This window comes from Centruroides vittatus, unplaced genomic scaffold (genome assembly GCF_030686945.1).
Source record: "Centruroides vittatus isolate TY-2023 unplaced genomic scaffold, ASM3068694v2 scaffold_386, whole genome shotgun sequence".
In the NCBI taxonomy this organism is placed as follows: Eukaryota; Metazoa; Arthropoda; class Arachnida; order Scorpiones; family Buthidae; genus Centruroides; species Centruroides vittatus.
In genome coordinates this window covers 6649767-6670061 of record NW_027122706.1, presented here as the reverse complement: position 1 = coordinate 6670061, position 20295 = coordinate 6649767, and the positions used below count along the sequence as shown (strand labels likewise).

General features: G+C 30.6%; 1 protein-coding gene across 1 annotated transcript in view; it reads right to left on the bottom strand.

Annotated features, from left to right (window-relative positions):
* snama (something that sticks like glue) overlaps positions 1-20295 on the bottom strand; it is a 133701-nt gene that overhangs the window by 79641 nt on the left and 33765 nt on the right. Inside the window, 1 exon segment of the mRNA XM_067286829.1 lies at positions 10945-11032. Coding sequence (XP_067142930.1) covers positions 10945-11032 — 88 coding nt within the window.

Here is a 20295-nt window from a genome sequence, read left to right as displayed (position 1 = left end):
TTGGCATTTCTGCAAAACTATTTTCTCAAAAACAGTCTTACGATACATTTATTTTGCCAATAGTCAGTCTCTACTTGAGTATTGTCTGAAATATGAGCTACGGCTGCTTCTTCCCATTTACAAAAAAGATTAAAAGAATTAGATAAAGTATTTTTTATTTTAAATAAACTCTCTACTCTTCCTTTTACACCTAATGCTAATGTTTCTATGTCCAGATTGGAAATTACCAGTATTACTGATTGTATCAAATACTTTGACTGTTTACTTTTATACAAATACTTCCATGGTTCCATTCATTCTGACTGACTGTGCCTAAGAGTTCTGCCGTAAGTTACTCATAACAAAACTTTTTTTACCCCATCTTTTAAGCTTTACCCAAACCAATAGCACTATCACATAACCTCTTTTTGAACTTTGACTGAAAAAGCAACATTGCCAATTTAATAACTTGTCAGCTAGTATCAAAAAAGGCTATTAGCAACAAAGTTGAATTAGTGAGAAATCTAGCAATAAATAAATGAAAATTAGCTGCTACTAAAATATTAACATTTAAAAATAAAACTATGTATTTAATTTTTTTGGTTAATGTTTAAAATAATGAAGGAAAAAACCATAACACTGATAACACTGGGTGAAGTTGAATTCAATTAACTGCATTAGATTCACACTTATTTGACTCAACAAAACATGTAATAGAGTTAAAATTTGATTTCAATAAAAAAATATAAATATTTCTTTTTAATTTCAGAAAGAATTATAAGTATTCCAAAGAAATCAAAAACATATCACTTTAATAGAAATGTGAGAAGAATTATTATTTTTTTTTACAATATTCAACAGAAAATCTTGCTGTTTAATTTATAATTTGTCTGTAGCAATCTTAAGGTAATACCAAGAGATTTTTTTCACACACTTCAAGAAAACTATGAAAATTTTCTTAAAAATTCAAAATTGCATAAATTAAAATGAGAACTTTAAAGACTGGACTTTCTGCACAACAAAGCAAGTTTTCAAGCAATAAACAAGCCAACATCAGTGGCTCTTCTTTAAAAGTATGCCATCTATTAGCAATGAAAAATTAATAAAGGAATCATTTCATGCATTAGCAAATTTTGATTTTATGATTTCAAAAATAAAATAATTTCTAATATTAGATTTACAACTTTCCAGAACAATGGTTATGAGAAGAGTTTCAGTTAATGTTAATTACAGGTATCCCTTGCTTAATGCAAAATTTGATTAACATATGAAATTAATTGCAGCAATCCCTTTTTATGTGCAACAGAATTTTTAATTAATGTGGCTTTAATAGCTGTCTTTACTTAACATAGATATGTTTTTCTTGGCAAATAAGATAATCACTGAATTTGTTATTTTCGTTTATTAACATAAAAATATTTGTTATTAACCGAAAATTATGTTCCTGCAGGTAGTGATTGTTTGGTTGAGTACCAAGGTACAGTACCTCTATATTTGATTAACATGATTTTGATATACATAGTAGCATTGAGAGATTAATTAGACATATATCTCAGCAGATAAGACGACCTTCAGATAAGACAAGGTATAAACTTTCATCAAAGTTTTATAGTTTTAGCTTATATCTGTCCTATAAGATGACCCCCAAACTATCAACGGCCTTTGAATTTAGTCTAGATCAGCGATCATCATCTGAATAATAATAATAATAGTGTATAGCACATACGGAATTATGTCCTATTTGTAATTTTTCAAATGAACAAATTTATTTTCTTGAATCTTGCAGCACTGCCTTGCGATTTTAGAAGGCATTCGCGCTGATTCGGCATTTGGGTAATGACCTTGACTATTCACAAAAAATGTCATATCAGCTACTCTATTTTGTGCACATACTCTGCTCTCTACTAGTAAATAATTACAGTTTGTCCATTTTTTATAATGGTTTTAATTTATATAAATTTCAATCTAATTTTTTGTATCTGTCCTATAAGACAACCCTGGATTTTGGGGGCCTTTTTTTATGATTCAACTATCATCTTATCTGCCGAGATATACAGTAACTGTGTTAATCAAGGAATACATATACGTGATACGATCCAAAAGTTTGGGGAATGCAGTAATCTATGACAACAAAAGCATGTATTTGAAGTTACAGCATATGAAATGGATTCTACCAAACCACCTCTACGTGTTCAGGTTAATTTCACCCATGTCATGTGATTAAACCACGAGCGCTGCTGTTTTTTTCCGGAGATAGTTACCTTTGTCCTGTGACGTAATCAAAGTGGAGTTTCAAGAACAACCTCCAACATTTCGACTTCACCGTGACCTTTCACCATACACCTTTCTTAGCAATTTTAAAATCTCCATAGATGTTTTACCTAAACGCTGACAAAATTTAATGTTGGAGGTTGTTCTTGAAACTCCACTTTGATTACGTCGCAGGACAAAGGTAACTATCTCTGGAAAAAAACAGCAGCACTCGCGGTTTAATCACATGACATGGGTGAAATTAACCTGAACACGTAGAGGTGGTTTGGTAGACTCCATTTCATATGCTGTAACTTCAAATACATGCTTTTGTTGTCATAGATTACTGCATTCCCCAAACTTTTGGATCGTACCACATATTATTCATATGGTATTTGAAGATTACTCAAGTAAATAACTTTTAAAAATATTACATTATTGGTAGAGGACAAGAGAAAATATTTTTGGGCATTTGACAAATTTGTGAAACAATATCAATTAGTTCTGGCAACAAAAGCAGTTTTCAATAAAGCCAATTAAACAGTTATTGATAAAATTGGAGTTTTAGCAAAAACCAAAAATGGTTTCAAAACCAATTTTGAACAGGCAACAAAATCAATATCATTGTGTTTACTTGCCTTTTTTTTTACTTAGTTGGTAGTAAAGTATGCTTCGATTTAAGGTAATTCTATATAAGTGATAAACTACAAGAAAATTTCACTGTAATATTATACAGCACCAATTTACCATCCTTGACTTTTTTAAAATTAACAATGCGTTGTGCCATCTTAAAATTTAAATTTAACATAAAAACTAGTGTGAATTAATTTTAAAAGAAAGTTTCAAATGCTATTTGTTAAAATTTTAGACTCCAGCATCTATCAATATCAAAGAAACACTGATTTGACTTGCATTTATCAACATCAAGGAAACACTTACTTCACTTCCATTTATCACTTTCTTGAAACAAGGAATTCTCAATTCGTATAAACTTCACCAACATGGAATAGACCAATTTCCTGGTTACTCTAGACCCCAGGATGTTAATTTTCGAAAATGCCAAGCTTATCAACATACAAGATAAACTGAAACACAGATTGAAAGGGCATTATGATGATAGAATGCAGTGGATTTTGTGATTTCAAATTCCCAAGCGATCAAGTAAGCAAAACTGTCTGTTTATAGTATGGGATATAAGTACCAGACTTTGTCAAGCAAGCACTAAGTTTTGGTCCAGCATATGTGCCTCCACCTTACATGAAAGACGCGGTTAAATCTTACATCCCTGACTTGGAGATCCTAATGAAAGGGCTTTCTCAGAATCGGAAAGAGTATTATAGATGGTTGGCAACCTTTAAAATTAGAAAAGCTAAGGAATCCCTGGAAGTTAAAGACCTAAGAGAAAAGTTAAGATGAACTTCTGGATGGATACAATACAACAACATTGTATTGGTCAGAGCTGACAAGGCCAAACTCATGGTTATGATGAAGCATGAAGCGTATGAGAAGCACCTAAGTGAACACCTCACCACAACAAATGCTCGGAGGTTGAAGGGAACTGGGTGGATAAGATGCATTCCAGGATTGAACGTTTTGCCAATACGATGCTTGCCAACAGGCTAGGTATGAAGGACATCATTGTAGAGGCTCCTGACGTCCCTAAACTATTTGCCAAGACACATAAGCAAGGACAATAACTGCGTCCTGTAGTGGACAAGGCTGGCGCGCCCACTCGTAAATTAGAGAGATGCATACACAACAAGCTTGCCACACACCTGGAAGTTACCAATTCACAGTATCCAGCCCAGTAGAGATTTTGGAACAACTTAAGGAGATTGCCTCTCCCATGTACGCTACAGTGTTGGACTTTAGGTTGTTATACCCATCAATAGAGCTTCCACCATGTTTTTGTGAGATAAGGGACTTACTGTTTACAAAAATAGATGATAGATCAATACACCAAAATATATTAGAATTGGTGTACTTGGCATGTTATAGTTCGGCATTCCAGTTTAAAGGGATTGTGTATGCATAGAGTAGGGGTGCGCCTACGGGCAGTCAGTTATCCGGAGACTTATGCGAAATGGTGGTCAGAAGATTGGAAAGCAGAACCCTACCTAACTTCCTCCCCAATACTCTCCTATATAGGAGATACATAGATGATATCATCATCTTTTGGAGGACGAACCAATCTTAAATGCTTTATAGACAAAATGAACAACAATCCCTATGGACTATTTGTTGAGATTGAACAACACAGCTCAGACAGTCCACTTCTTGGATGTGGACATCAGAATTGAAGGATCGAACATACACACTGCTGTGTATCGAAAACCAAATGCTGTCTCAACGTATATTCCAATAAGATCTTGTGATCCCTTTTCTTTTATAAAATAGCAGCCTTCAGAGCATCGGTCAGGAGAGCATTCACACACTCTTCCACTGCAGGCGTTAACGCAAGAAATAAGAAATATAAAAAGGATAGGCATTGAGCATGGATACAACAATCTTATACATAGGTTATATGAAAGCTACAAACATATGCAAGTAGCAGCATCTAGTAGGATGGAAATACCAAACAATGGAAAGGAAAATGATAGGAAGAGGATCCCCTCATTTATAACCCGCATTTAAAATCAATATAGCGTACAGGAGATGTCTGTCCATTTACAGCATACTAAGGAATGGAAAAGACCATCCCAATCCAGACAGATTACCGGGGATCTAGAGAGTCCCGGTAAGAGATGGCAGATGTGATAGAGAAATCATATATGTTGGCTCCAGCCGACATTTGTTGGCGATGGTAGGATTAAAGAAGCATAAGTCAGACATACTACACAATAAATGCACAATGGCCCTTTCGACTTATGCAACGGACCCAGACACCACAGCCGACTTTAATGAAGCACGTATCATCCTCACCACCCCCTATCATGATCACCTCAAAGTGTTGGAGGCAATGGAAATATTTAAGGCAGGTTGCAAGTCCACATGCATTAATTTAAAAGAAGAAATGTCGCTTTCCACGGCATGGCAAGTCCTAATCGACAATAGCATTTGATTTTATATTGGTTTTATAATGATTTAAATTGAATCTAGTGTGCATTTTGAACCTCATACTAATATCCAATATTTGAATATCTTGAAATATGTGCACGTTTTGAATCAGAAATCAAATGCCTTCTAAACTGAAATTTGAATGAACAGCTTGCAACGGATTTACATAAAAGCCTGAAGAAGAGCCCAGAAGGGGCGTCAAAAACATTCGCAATAGTAGAACATTTTTGCTCCGGTTACTTGGTTTAAGTGAATTTGATTTTATGTCAAACTATTTTTCAACATAATCCATGTTAACATCCAAGCATTTCTGACATTGGGAGACATTGATCTAGATCAGGGGATGGGGAACTTTTTTAGCCATTACCCCAAAATATATTTGTGTAAGTCAATATTACCCCCCTTATTTTGAAAAGGAGAAAATCGATACAAATTTAAATTAAACACTATTTATTGAATCATTTTACACTGAAACTGAAAAGTTTCATGAAAATAATAAATAATAGACAAACAAAATAAAGTTATCATTTTGGAACACAATAATTTCATTGAAAACTTTTATTCTAAGTTTTGGAGAAATTCCTTATTACCCCCAATAATTTCATTTTTACCCCAGTTCCCCGACCACTGATCTAGATGATCCTCTTGCCCAAGTACTCTGCCACCTGTTGCCTGAACCAGTTGGTGACAGTCTTGTGAATGTTGTCATTGGTCTGCATGCATTTTCCATCCATTCAAAAATTAATTTCAGAAAAAGATGAAAGTCAAAAGGTGTCAGGCTCATACTGTATGATAGATGGTCCAATATTTCCCACCAAACTTTTGCAATTGTGTTTTGCCACATTTTGAGCAGTGAGGACATCATTATGAAGCTTGCTCTCCCTTTGATGAATAATCAACACCATTTCTGCACATTTGCCTCATTTGTTACACCTTCACATACTTCAATTATCTGTTGATGAATTTTATCTAGACAAATGCTTTTGCATTTAAAAAATGAATCACTGACTATCTCACAATTGGCAGGGTTGATGATCAGCATCATTGAGAAAATGCTACTAAAAAATTGTGTGATGCACTGAAGAGCTCAGAGCTGACTGATAGGGTCACAAACACGTTAAAACATTCTCCACCAGATGGCAGCCCAAAGTATTGGCTTGTGTTGTTAGTATATGTAAATGATTCTTACTTTAAAAATGATCCTTGTCCATAGTCACCAAGTAACAAAATCATGTAGTTTTCTCATCTGTTTGATGTTTCTATTAGTGGATTCATTAATTTGTAATTACCTTCCCAGCTCTATTATATATCACAGAGGAAAAGTATGGCAATCAGTCAAAAAATGACCCCCCCCCGAGATTTTTACATTTCATTTTGAACTAAGGGACCTTGAAATGTCGAGAAATGCAAAACAATTTACAATTTGTTTTTTCTGTGTGTGTGTGTGTGGTGTGTGTGTGTGTGTGTGTACACTTGTGTTTGCCCTCTTTGAAGCTTCATAACTTCTGTGCTTTTTGTTGAAAATTTCTTAAATTTTGTAGGAAGTTTGTGTATTAGGGGGATTAATGCTATTAAATTTTGATGGTTAAAAGTCGACAAGAGGGGAGATAAAAAAGGTTCGTGTGTCATATCTCAAGTAGGTTGCTTTTTTTGTGCAATTTTTTATATGTGCAATGTGTTTTGTGCAATTATTTTTGTGCAGTATATCAATTTGATTGAAATTCATATACCGCACACAAAAAATCACACAAAACAAATCGCACAAATAAAAAATTGCACAAAAAAACACTGCACAAAAACAGATTTGAGTGTACAATTTCTTATAAAACCTATCCCAACCCATAAAATTAAGCTTTTTGTCATTTTATAGTAATTAAAAATATCAAATGTTTTTTTAAATAAAATATAACATGACGTCACAAAAATTTTAAATGCTGTCAGGAAAGTTAAGAAAAAAAATCCAGAAACGAGTTGCTTAATATATACCAGTGTTCTTTATGTTTTCTTCTTCATTTTTTCAACAACAACAACAAATGTCAGTTTTCTGAATTTCCTTTCCCAGCCCATTTTTATGACAATATCAGCATAGACACCTGCATTCCAGGCAGAGAGTAATGAAGACATAGATTAAAATTAAACCTGCAATAGAAGTTAAATTGTTTTGGCCCATGTACCACCAGGTATATCTGCTAGTACTAAATAAAGCAGTCAAATATATACAAACTTTCAGATAAAAGCTAAACTTATTTCTTCAAAATTAATATTTTTGTCCAATTAGCACATTCAACATTGTCCATATAATAAATTAAATATGACATTAATGATTACTTTTGTTGTAACACAAGAAGTTAAATTTTAAATATTTTTTATGAAAGAAATGAAAGTACATAACACTGATATGTATCATTGGAATACTGAGCAACAAAAAATTGTTTAAAATTATTTATAATTATTGCATATTCAGATTCCATTTTTTAAATCAGTTCTTTTTCTGTATTATCCAAAGATGAATAATTTTGTTACTAATTTCACATGCTTCAAATATCTGTGATGAAAAACATTCTGTAATTATTACAGAACACATTTCATGCAGAATATTGGGTGATACTGATAAAAGATACAACTAGTCATGATGGATAACAAGTGTGCAACTTGATTTTCAACAGATTGGAGATTGTACCAAAGGCAAAAGGTTCTATTATGAAATTTTGTGAACAAATAAAATCAAACTGTTTCAAAATATTTAGCAATTTCTGAATACAAAAATATCTGCAAATCAAGAAATCTGCACATTAATTATATTTCTTTATAGTCACTGACATATCAGGAAACAAAATGCATGAATCATTCTGTATCAAACTGCAGCAAATGCATTCATTCATCACAAGAACTTGTTTTAAGAAAATAAAAAAAATTTATGTAAAGCCAAACAATTACCAAATTATAGCAGGCTATACTACTACTACTAATTAAATGCTAAGTGATTTTGCATTAGAGGCAGGTATTAGGCACCATCTCTTGCTAAATTTTATAATTATAATTAATATTTTAATAATAATAATAGCAGTAGTAGTAATATAGTCCAATAAAATTCGACAGTCATTTGGCTTTAATATATAACTATCATGTTTGGATGTTTATAAAAGAAGTCGATTAAAATAATAATGACTGTTTAACTAAAAAGTCATTCATTATAATATATAATATGTTGCAATATTTATAAATTAAAATGAAGTTATCAATTCAGTACATTATGAAAAATTACAGTAGAGAGTCATTAATCGAAACCCCGGTAGTCGGAATCGCCGGTAATCGGCACGATTTTCAGTCGGACTGTGTTGTGCTGAATTGAATGTTTTTGATACTAAATTTACTTCTAAAGTATAATTTTCATGTTTTTATATTCTTCAATATATTTATTTTGTGTGTACAAAATAAAGAAATAATTTTTAACGATACGATAGCCTCGATTATTATTATAAAAATTTTCGTTAGGCTTAAATTCGACGAAAATTCAACATGAAGCGACACGCAATGGAGAAAAATTTGAACATCGGACAGGTTAATATATTTATTCGTACATAATCGGTAATCAGAACAAATCACTAATCTGAACAACCCCAGTCCCCAATTGATTCCAATTAACGACTCTCTACTGTATTTAATTTTCACAAATATGTATATACTGTATTTACTCGCATATAAGATAAGGTTTTTATTCACTTATCACAGCTTCAAATTCCTAGGTCGTCCTATATGCTCGAGCGAAAAATTCTTTGTGTTTTTGCAAATAATTTCTGTGAACAATGTATTTGCATTTTTTACCAGATGTCCTCCCTCCTGTATTTAAAAACATAAGTATTTTATCTAGGTCATTTTGAATCGTTCTTGTATATTGTCGAGAGTAAAGATGAATAGCAATAGAAAAAGCAAAGCTTTTGAATTGAATTCCAGATTGAAATTACAAAATCACATGGGAGCTCGATATAAGTTTTAATCCATTCCCACATGAAAACAGATGATTATTCGGAAATCAGAATTCGGAGGAACTCATAAGTGTAATTGATAAAGAGTGGATTTGACTTAAGAATTGGCAAAAAAGGGTTCCTGATTGTCCAACTTTACACGAACAAATTATGTTTTCAATTTTACAAGATTTTTCCTTAAAGTTTAAAATGCCAGTAATTTTTGTGGGATAATGTGTGCATTTACGTGCATTTGATATTTTATTGGTGATTAAACAAAATAAAATTAAATTGTATTAATAAATCTAATTTTCTTTAATTTGATCTTTAAAGTTAAACCTCATCCTACATGCAAGTAAATACGGTATTTTTTTTTAAACTAGTAACTTTTTATTAAATGATTTCAAATGATTTATTAAGAAACTGCATAAACATTTCACTGAGAATACATATATTTTTTTTCCACCAAAATAGTTGGAAAAGAATCTCAGTATTTTAACTATTCAATTCAGTAAATGCCTTTCACACTAATTATAGAGGCTCTGAATTTATGACATTTTGAATATAAGGTGGATCAATAAATACCCAGCTGAAAGCAACAACATGGAATATAAACATTTTGTTTTAACAGTAATTATTGTGGTTGTTTGAACATTTATCCCACTGTACTTATGTCTTGTTCAAAGAATGCATTGGGACACTGACGGAGCCAATTACAGACAACAACTTGCACTTTGGCATCAGAGGAAAATTGCCTACCTTAATTTTAAGCTCTCCAAAAGCATGAAAGTCATAGGGCAACAGGGGAGGTGCTCAAAGACCCCTATCCAAACTGCTGCTACAGCTAGCAAGACAAAGGTCTTGCTAGCACTGTTACAAAGAAAGAAGGCACTGTTACAAAGCAAAAATATTGCACTTGTGAGTTTTCTGAGACACCTGCACTGAATTTGCATTTGTAATACACACATTATAAATGCAACAACGATAATCAAAGATAGAGTAAGTATCATCTATTCTACTGATGTTTGCAGGTTGTTGCTTTTACTGGATAGAGATGACGATAGGTATTTCCACAGAATATTATCATCTTGCAAAGCCAAAAACGCGAGTGTCTTCAACAACAAGCCTGTCTGGAATTCAATCTATTCTTTGTTGAGAGAATGTGATATCCACTGTAAACACACTTTCCTGAAATGGAAATATTTGTGCACAGTACCAAAACTCAGTCCTACTGCAGCTGCATTATCCATCTGTTTGTGAGCCATTTCCATATTCTGTGGTTTGGCTGCAAGTTGCAGATGTTTCAATTGTTTTATTTGTTCTTCAAGCTTCTTGTCAATCCTTTGAGAAATTTTTTGCCCACATTTTAACCTGGGCAAGAATTAAGATGTATGGAGCTAAACCTGTTTCATTTGCAATGAGTCCACAAACTTCAGCAAGTAGCAACCTGATTACACCAAACTGCTCAATTTTGAATGGTTCCATTTTTTGTTGAAAACATGTAAATAACAGGGACTATAGATATTTACCTTATATAGGGATGTAAAGTATCTTTTGTACACTGTGCATTTGCATGCAAATTTTGTTCACACGAAACTTATTGGCTGGTTATTTATTGATCCACCCTTATAAATTCATTCTGAAATTGGTTCCTTCAATTTCAACAAAATTTTATTTTAAGATGTATACTTACCAAACTTTCTTGCAAGTTGATAAAACTGGTACCCTAGCAACAATCACTGAAGTATTTTTTGGAACAAGCGTTTCATCATCATCATAAACTGAAAAAATAATGCAATTAACTTTTAAAATTTTTTTTCAGAAAATTTTTAAAAATTTTTTATCATCAATTATAGAAACAAGATTTAAAAAATAAAAATTAACATTTCTGACTATTCTTTAAATCAGAGGCAGACAATCTTTCTACATTATAAACAAAATATTTTTAGCTTTCTACAGTTTATAGAATTACTAAAGTGGCATATAATTAAAAAAACTGTCAATTATTTATTGTAATGTTTATTCATATTATAATATATAAGTAATTTTATAAGTAAGTAAATGAAAACAAATTTAAGCTATTCCTTTACAGTTACTATTACAGTTATACATTTTTAATAAAATACTGTAGGCTAAAAATCAATCCATTAATCAACCTTCATTTTAAATCAAATCAACATTTTTCTCATCTTATTCATATAATTAATATATTTTTATATAGATAATCTATGGTAGCATAAAATTCAAATGTAAAAATTTTGTAGAACCAAAATAAAACCTGTATTAATATAAACCTGGCATTTTCAAAGTGGTGTTGAAAAGACAGCAATGATAAATATGCACTTAAGATATCTCAAGTACTTCATTTTACCTTCTTTTTTGAAATAGTTCCATTTCATCTCCATTAGTAGTTTATTTAGATGTAATTTTAAAATAAAATGGAAAAAGTAAAATATCCAAAACAGAATCTCCTAAATGTGTATTCATGCTAATTACTAACCCAAAAATAAATCATTAGTATAATATACAACCCCTGGCAAAAATACTTGAATATGATATTAAAAAAATTAAAATATAATGTTCAAAAGAATACTCATTTTGTTCATTGGGTTGTTAAGTGTTAATTACTTTAATTTCAAATGAATAAATCATTTTTCCAAAAAAAAAAAATTTACATTAAGCAGTATTGTAAAAAGTTTTTGAATGTGCAGGAAGTTAAAAAAAGTATTTGAACACTGCTCTAAATTTACAGATTTGAGTGTTCTAATTTGAATGAAAGAAGCCATTAGCTTTAAAAGATGTGTTTACATCATTTTCTAAGTAAACAGTGATATTTTACCTGTCTGCATAAACAATGGCCCCAATTAAAGAATTTAATGATGTGAGAAAACAAATTGTAAATTTTTTTTATTCATCTGCTATATAGCATTACTTAGCATAACATAACATTATTATCCCCACATAATAATTAATTTGTCCCACAAAAACATAAGTAACAAGTGACAAAAAAAACTTATTAAAGGAACAAGAGGTAAATTTACAAAAATGTATAAATTTATGATCTCTGTATAATTTATGTATAAACATTAAAAATTATAAAATAAAAACAAGATGTACTTTAGTACTGTATTTTTTTTATTATAAAGTATTTTTTTCCCACTGAAATTTAAAAAGTAATACCAAAAACTAAAAAGGACTTTAAATTTAAAGTTGTTGCAACAGCACAATAAAAGAGCAATGTCTAGATAAAGAAAAATGAAGGTTACAAAATAATAACATAAATTTTTAGTTTGTCTAGGAGAAACGTGAATAGAAGTATTATTTAGAGAACCATTTAATTACTAATAAAATAATAGGCGATTAAATAACTATTGTATGCAAAGAATTTTGAGAATCCAAATCTTATTCATACCATCTCATTTGAGTCAGTATAAGGCAGATGACCTAGACTGTAAAGGAAAAGATAACTCTTGCAAAGCACATTTGAAATTTTTAATAAGACAATGGCACTGCTACTATTCATAAAGGCAAGTAATAGTCAATCAAAGATTAAAAATTAGTGAAAAAGATCTTAAATGACCTTAAAATAGTGTGATGAAATTAATTATACTGATGCCAAAGATTCCCCTTTTGATAGCTATTTTTTACTTGTTTATTAATAAAATGTTTAAATGTTAATTTTTCTTTGAAAAATCACTCCAAAGTCACTATAAGAATAAACATTTGCTGCCCCATAAAACTTTCAGGACTGACATTTTCCAGGTGTAATCTCTATAGACTAAGCTTTGTAGACATTTTTAAAATCACACACATTTGAAAATGAATAACTTGGGTTTTTATTATAACCGATGATTTTAGATTATCAACACAGGCTATAATTTTAATACATGCACTTATTAGACATTGCATTCTATATTATTATGCATTAATATGCATTGTAGATGTGTATACATTTTACCTGTTGTATTCACAGAATTTAATTTTTTCCTTTATCCTTACAAATCAACAATATAATCTAAACAAAAAGACTCCAGTGGCAAAATATCACAAGAAAGTAATGTCCAAAAATGGAACTGAAGTGCTAAATGCAGGAGAAATTCAGCAGCTATGGTTGGTTGCACTTGCATTATAAACAAATGAGACAGCAATTAAAAATGCGAGTTTTATTATGAATTTTTTAATTACTCTATTTTTTAAAACATTCATTCTTTCAATATTCATAGCAGCTTTGGAAAAAAAAATTTTCATAAATATGCAGCTTATACTATAACAGCAAGTTTGCACATTGGTATTTTCTGTCATAAAATACTTTATCGTAACCTTATGGGAATGTTAACACTGTAAACAGTCTCCTGTACATGCTTATGTCATAAAATAAGATTGTAACGGTAGCCAATCAGCAATACATGGATTATAATCAGAACATATATCTAAAATTAGCTTTGGAACATTATTGATATTAAAGCTAATTCAGCTTTAATATCAAAAATTAAAATTAAGGTTTAATATAAGCATTTCTGTTTGTTAAAAAGTTTTGCTAATTCTGTTTGTTAGCATATCTTTGCATAGATTTATAAACAATGTTATTTTTAAACTTTTTCATATCAAAGATGTCCGACACTTGTATGACATTCATATTTGATCATTACAATATTTTGTAATCAACAATTTTGCTTTGTTTCATTACTTTTTGAAGTTACTGTATGATAATCATCTGTCATCAACCTTGTTCTCAAAACTTAACATTTAGTAAATGTAACAAGTTCTTGCACAAATACCATCTATGATGTTTAACATTACACTATTTGTAAACTTTTAAGCATAATGGGAAATACCAATATGCAAGCTTGCTAATCTTTCATAAAAAGATAGCATTTCTATATTTACTCTTCTGAAGAATCAAAGATTAATCTATAGAACAAACTGAAGTGAGCAGAAACTGATGTACTTATAAAACTTGTAGAATCTTTCAGTTAAACAAAAGAATTGATCAGTAGCATAAGGCAAGATTATAAGTTCCACGATTCCAAAAAATCCCAGCACCAGAACTTAAAAAGTTGATTAAAAGCAAAGATGTATATATGTATGCCATTTTACCAAGTTATAGTTAAGAGAACTTAAAATTTTATAATTTAGTCTATTTGGGGTGTAAAGTTTTATACAAACACTCTGAGAAACTAACTATAAAATATTCTTTTAATCCAAGAATGAACCAATACCATATTACCCAGTACAAGGTTAAAAGATAATTTTTATAATCTTAAAAGTGTACATGTACCAAATAGCAAGACAAAATAAAGGTGGTATGTAGAATTCTAACAAAAATCTCAAGAAGAAATAGCAGTTAGCATTTAAATTTTATACTATTTATAATGTTTAGTCCTTGCCTGTTATCATCCTATTTTATTAGAGATAAAAAAAATTAAAATTCAGAAAATACATACAACAGAAAAACCAACTATTTCTAACATTGTCAAATATTAAAATTATTGGTAATTCAAATTATTAAATTTATTCCAAACTTCTCATATTATTCTCCTGGAAATTCATATTTAAATTATTGTAAACAGTTAACTTTCAATAACAGGCATGTAAACATTTTGATAAAAAGATGTTACTATTTTTAAAAATTTTAATTCCAAAATTTCTTTTTATTTGAGAAACTATTAATTCTACAATTAAACTAAGTAAATGATCTTACTCTAGCACTCATATATAGTTGAGTCCAGTTATCTAGAAGTTGATATAGATGATCCCTCTTGACTGTAAAATCTTATATCAACACTTTTGTACAAGTTCAAAATATTGACACACAAAAAACTTTCCATCATTACTTTATACAATTTAATATATTTCTCTATTGGAATTATTATTGAAAAGCTTTATGCAAAACTTTTTCAAATTTAAATTATTTTTTGTCATGCTATAGTTCTACTATCCACAAGTTTCCAGAAAAAGTTTACGTATTTTCCCATACTGTATAGCACCACCATTAAGATACTGCAAGAACAAAGGAATACTGCAGAACTGTACAATTGAGAATATAATTGATTTTGAAATGACTACAAAATATTCGTTCATAATGATCACTTTGTTAGTAATTATAATTTAAAATTAAAAAACTCTTATTAAAGTATTTTCAAAAGTTTAAATTTTTTCTAACAAACCAAAAAAAAGCATGCTACTTGTATAGTAGGGAAATATCTTAAAACTAATAAAAATTCAAAGTAAAATTAAGAAAACCTAAATCCTATTTTTTTTAATTTTTTCTCTCTAGAAAATAATTGGTAAAATTGGCTTCTATAATTTTACTAATATTCCACTGTTACTATCCATCAAAAGATATTTATATTGCCATTTAATTTATAAAGTAGCCTAAAAATTCACAGAATTAAATCTAATGCAAAGTTTTCACATTTTTGCATAGTTTCTTCTACAAACTTGTATTTTCTAATTTATTTTCAAATAGACAGTTGTCTGGTGAGATTGCAGATGTGAATGATGCTGTTAAAACCTTAATAGAGCTGTAGAGCATGTCCATAGGAGTCAAAGGAAAGAGGAAACAAAAAGTCAAAGGAACATACCTCTAATATGACCCTTCACAAGATATAGACCTCCAAAATATATAGCTTAAAGCTTACTCCCAAGTGCTATGGGGGTCACGCTGCATGCTCTGCTAAGACTGTTGCATGTTTAACAGTCAGTATAGCACAGTGATCAGACATTCTAATGATACTCATCAGCAACATAACAAATAATAAGAACGAAAAGTCCAACACCTGATCGTTTGAGAGACATTTGCATCTGAACGTGAAGCCCAACAGTGGGAGTTCCAGTTACCATCTTGCTTGTGGGTGTCATTGTGAGATTCTGGGAGCAATTTGCAATTAATTAATTAGATTAATTGTAACACATAATTGTAACATGGAAAAACCCAGGTCACCACGTCTTCAAGTCAGATAAACAGGAGATGATCAAATATCCTAGGAAGATCAACAATCACTTTCTTTGTTTTGGGAAAAGTTCTAAGATATATCCCAACACTTAATTGTTGATGCATGGAAACATTGACATTGTTTAAATTATACGGTAATAAGAGTTGCATCACCTGGCAGAGAGTATCAACAAATCTGCCTGAACTGTCATTTTCTTATGGCTCTCAATGGCCAACTGATGGCACATCTAGAAAGTATTGTCACAACAATAGAAGTCCCCTAACTCAATTCCCACACTCGGTAGGATAAAAAGGACGTGAACCAATCTTCGGAGTGGACACACCTCAAAGAGCGGATCAAAGCTCTTGCCTTGCCAGCTCTCATCTCCCATCACCTCCGATCACAAGAATCACCAACCAAGAAGATATCAGACCAAGTTGGAGGTATTATAATTGAATGATTCATGTAAACTCTCTCTTTTACAACTTAGAGATAAGTGGACAGCTAGTAGATATAGTGTACCCCTATAGATGTATAGATGTATTAGCAAACTACCGTGTTAATTGTGCCTGTTTGTAGTAGTAGTGCAATAACTCTAGTGTAATCATTTTATTTAGCGTATTAAACTTGTTATTTGTTAAACTGATAACCTGTCATTATTCAAAGAATGGACCCTATCGACTTATCCACTTACTTCTCACCATTCCATGTTTAGATATAGCCCTCCCTTTGTTTACTCTACTCTTCTTAATTAAAGGTCGACAGGGTAGAGACATAGAAGGAATCATGTGTCATATCTCCAGAGTAGTAGGACTTAATATTTTATTCATTATTAGTGTTCACAATTTTTTTTATAAAACTCCTCTCTACCCTCAAAATTAAGCATGAGTTCTAATACGAGCACAGACAGAAAAGGAAATCTTACAAAATTTAAAGATGATTTTTATAATGCACTGGAAAAACTAAATCACACTGACCATTTTTTTTTTAAATTTGGATGTTAAAACGGCAATACTGCACTATCCAGACATTATCCAAGATACAGCATTGCCACCAAGCCAAGTCTCAATAGAGCATTTATTTTCTGCTCTTAAAATTATTAAATCCAACTTAAGAGCTTCTATGAATGCTGACTTAATAGGAGCATTCTTTTTTTAAGAAGTAATTCAGTTTATAACGGATGAAAAATAATAAATTAATCAACATGGCAAAATAAGCAACCTTTTTCTTTACTAGTTTAAACGTTATTTTTCTTATTTTGGACTTACTTTAATGTACATGCATACTTATATATTATGTACAACATTTCTATTAAACTAATTTATTTGTGTACAAATGTATTTATTGTTTTTATTTATACATGCTTACCATATACCCATTGCCTCCATCAAACAAATCAATAAATATGAATTTATATATTAAGTAAATGTGGCAAATTTTAATGTTTAATTAATTTTTTTAAATCGTTTTATTTCATCTTGTTTAAAAAAGTGATCAGAATCATCATCATTATTACTTTTCCAGCTGTTATACAGTATAAGCTATAACAAAGGAAAATAATGACAGTCAGTCAAAAAATGACTTCTCCAGATTTTCACTCTTTTGGACTTGGAAAGCCTTGAAATGTAGAGAAGCACAAAAACATTTAGGGTCTTTTCTGTAGGCACAAATGTTAGAATGTGTGTATGGGGGCACGATTTAGTTCATTTCGAAGCGTAAAAACTTGTGTTAATCCATCCAATTCAAAAACCACACAAGTTATTAAGCTTCAAACAGGGTGAAAAAATTGTGCCCCACATCCATACACACAGAAAAAACCCTGAATCTTTTGCGTATCTCAACAATTCAATGTGTCCTGAGTCCAAAATTGTAAAAATTTGGGGGGGGGGGGACATTTTTTGACCAATCATTACACTTTCCCTATGTTATATATAACAGCTGGAAAAGTAAAAATTATCAAATACACGTTTATATATTGACTATGTCATTATTTAGAGGAGTCTTTTAACTCTGGAATAAAGAAGTTTCTACATTCTATCTTTATTATAACTGTATTTATTGAAGCCGTTATTCTGAGGTCACGTGATGACATCAGAATTCCCAGCCCTATTTTGTTAACAGTCCATCCCTGGTTGGAGTCTGTAGATTTTTACATAACTCCACAGCCCTGAAGCCAACCACTGCATAATATCTACCTGAACTGGTTTTATAAGGCATGTTTGTTGTCAATGAAAAACCAAATATTGCAGACCTACACTAACAACTAGCAGTATCTTAATAGCTGCCAAGACATGCCCTCATGTGGCAAAATTCATAAACAGGTTTTGGAAACTTATGAATACAAAGGCTATTCTGAAAGTAAAGATACAAATGGAGTTATTAAAAAAATATATAAATTTGTTTACAAAGTAAAGTGATAAACTTGTTTTCAAATCTTATTAGCTATTTTTGACATCAATGCTATTGTTGTCAAAGTATTTTTTGAGCCAGGGCACAAACTTTGAATACTGGGGTCATAGAATTCTATTGCCTTCATCCATAACAAGATAGTGACTCCTTTTGCCTGCTTGTCATTGTCAAACTTCTTGCTAAATAGATTTCTTTAAAAAAAAAAAATTGATGATAATCACTGGGAACCATATCAGGCTGTGAGCAGGATGATATAAAACTTTCCATTTAAAACTCTAAGTCAATTGCTGCATTGTTCTTTTCTGTTTGCATGCCCTAGGCATTGTAATGCAAACAAGCAGATGTAGTGTCACAATCTGTCTTTTGCTTTGGATTGCACATCTAAGCCTCTTCAGTGTCCTACAATATATTATAACATTTAAGCAGCAGGAGTTATAAAATCAACCAGGAGAACTTCCTTTCATCCCAGAAAACTGTTGCTACAACTTTCTTCCCTGATCTTAATGTCTTGAAGTTTTCTAGATGGAAAAATGAGGGTTTTTTTTTTTTTTTGGTGTATCCACTCTACTGACTATATACTCACTGGGGTTTGGTTTAAAAAAAAACCTGTTTTGTCTATTGTCACTGTTCAGAAACTCGTCATTGTGCAAGAAATGATAGGAGAAGCAAAATCAGTTTTGCATATTGTCTTAATTTATCTCTTACAAAACCAGAATTTACACTAATTTTTAATCTTGTTTATAAATGTACACATTTATTTCATTTACTTAATTAAATATACTTAAATAGATAATTTAAATTTCATAATTCATGTTTTTCAGAATGATATCAAAAGATATAGTTAAGTTTTTGATAGATATTAAAAAAAATTTTGATTTGAAATTTCATTGCTGTTTTTACACATCAAGAAATATGACTTACAAATAAATTAATGATTAGAAAATGATAACATTGTTTTAAATACTATTATAGAAATAGATTGCCATTTTAGTTCTTAACTTTAAACCTTTAATTCTAAATAAGTACTTTTCCTAGTACAAACATAATATAAAGAAATTAATAGAGGAACTATTGGTTGTAAAATTTACGTATTATATAATAAGTTAACAATTAGATTCTTTCCTAAGTGTATTTTCAATAATTAATTTTTACTTGCAATTACAGTAATGTCTGCTTATCACAAACCTGTACAGACTGTCATAATTGGTTCATTATAATCAATGTTCATTATATCAGAAATAAAACAGTAATTTTGAAAAACTAAAGTTTAATGTCTCAAAGATAAAATATAAATTATTACGTAGGAAGTTGTCTGTTAAAACATCAATATAAATGCTCATGGTTACTTTAAAAAATCTGTAAGATTTGTTTGTTGATTTTTGCTAGTTGCATAGCATCCTGTAATATAACAGTTCCTATCTCAGCAAAACTACTTAAAATATTTTGTGACATATTATGCATTTGTAAAAACTCTTGAACAACAATAGTGTTTTGCAAAATTTTAGAAATTGACATTATCAGAATGTTGACACCATCTATGTACGTTGTATCATTATCGTCATCCTCACTAATTTCATTTTTTTTGGAAGACAAGCTATATCATCACCATCAGTCAAAAGTTTCCTACTAATAATACTGTCATCAACCCTGACATATTCTTCAAAATCATAGTCAGAAAATCCATCCAAAGACTGCAGAGG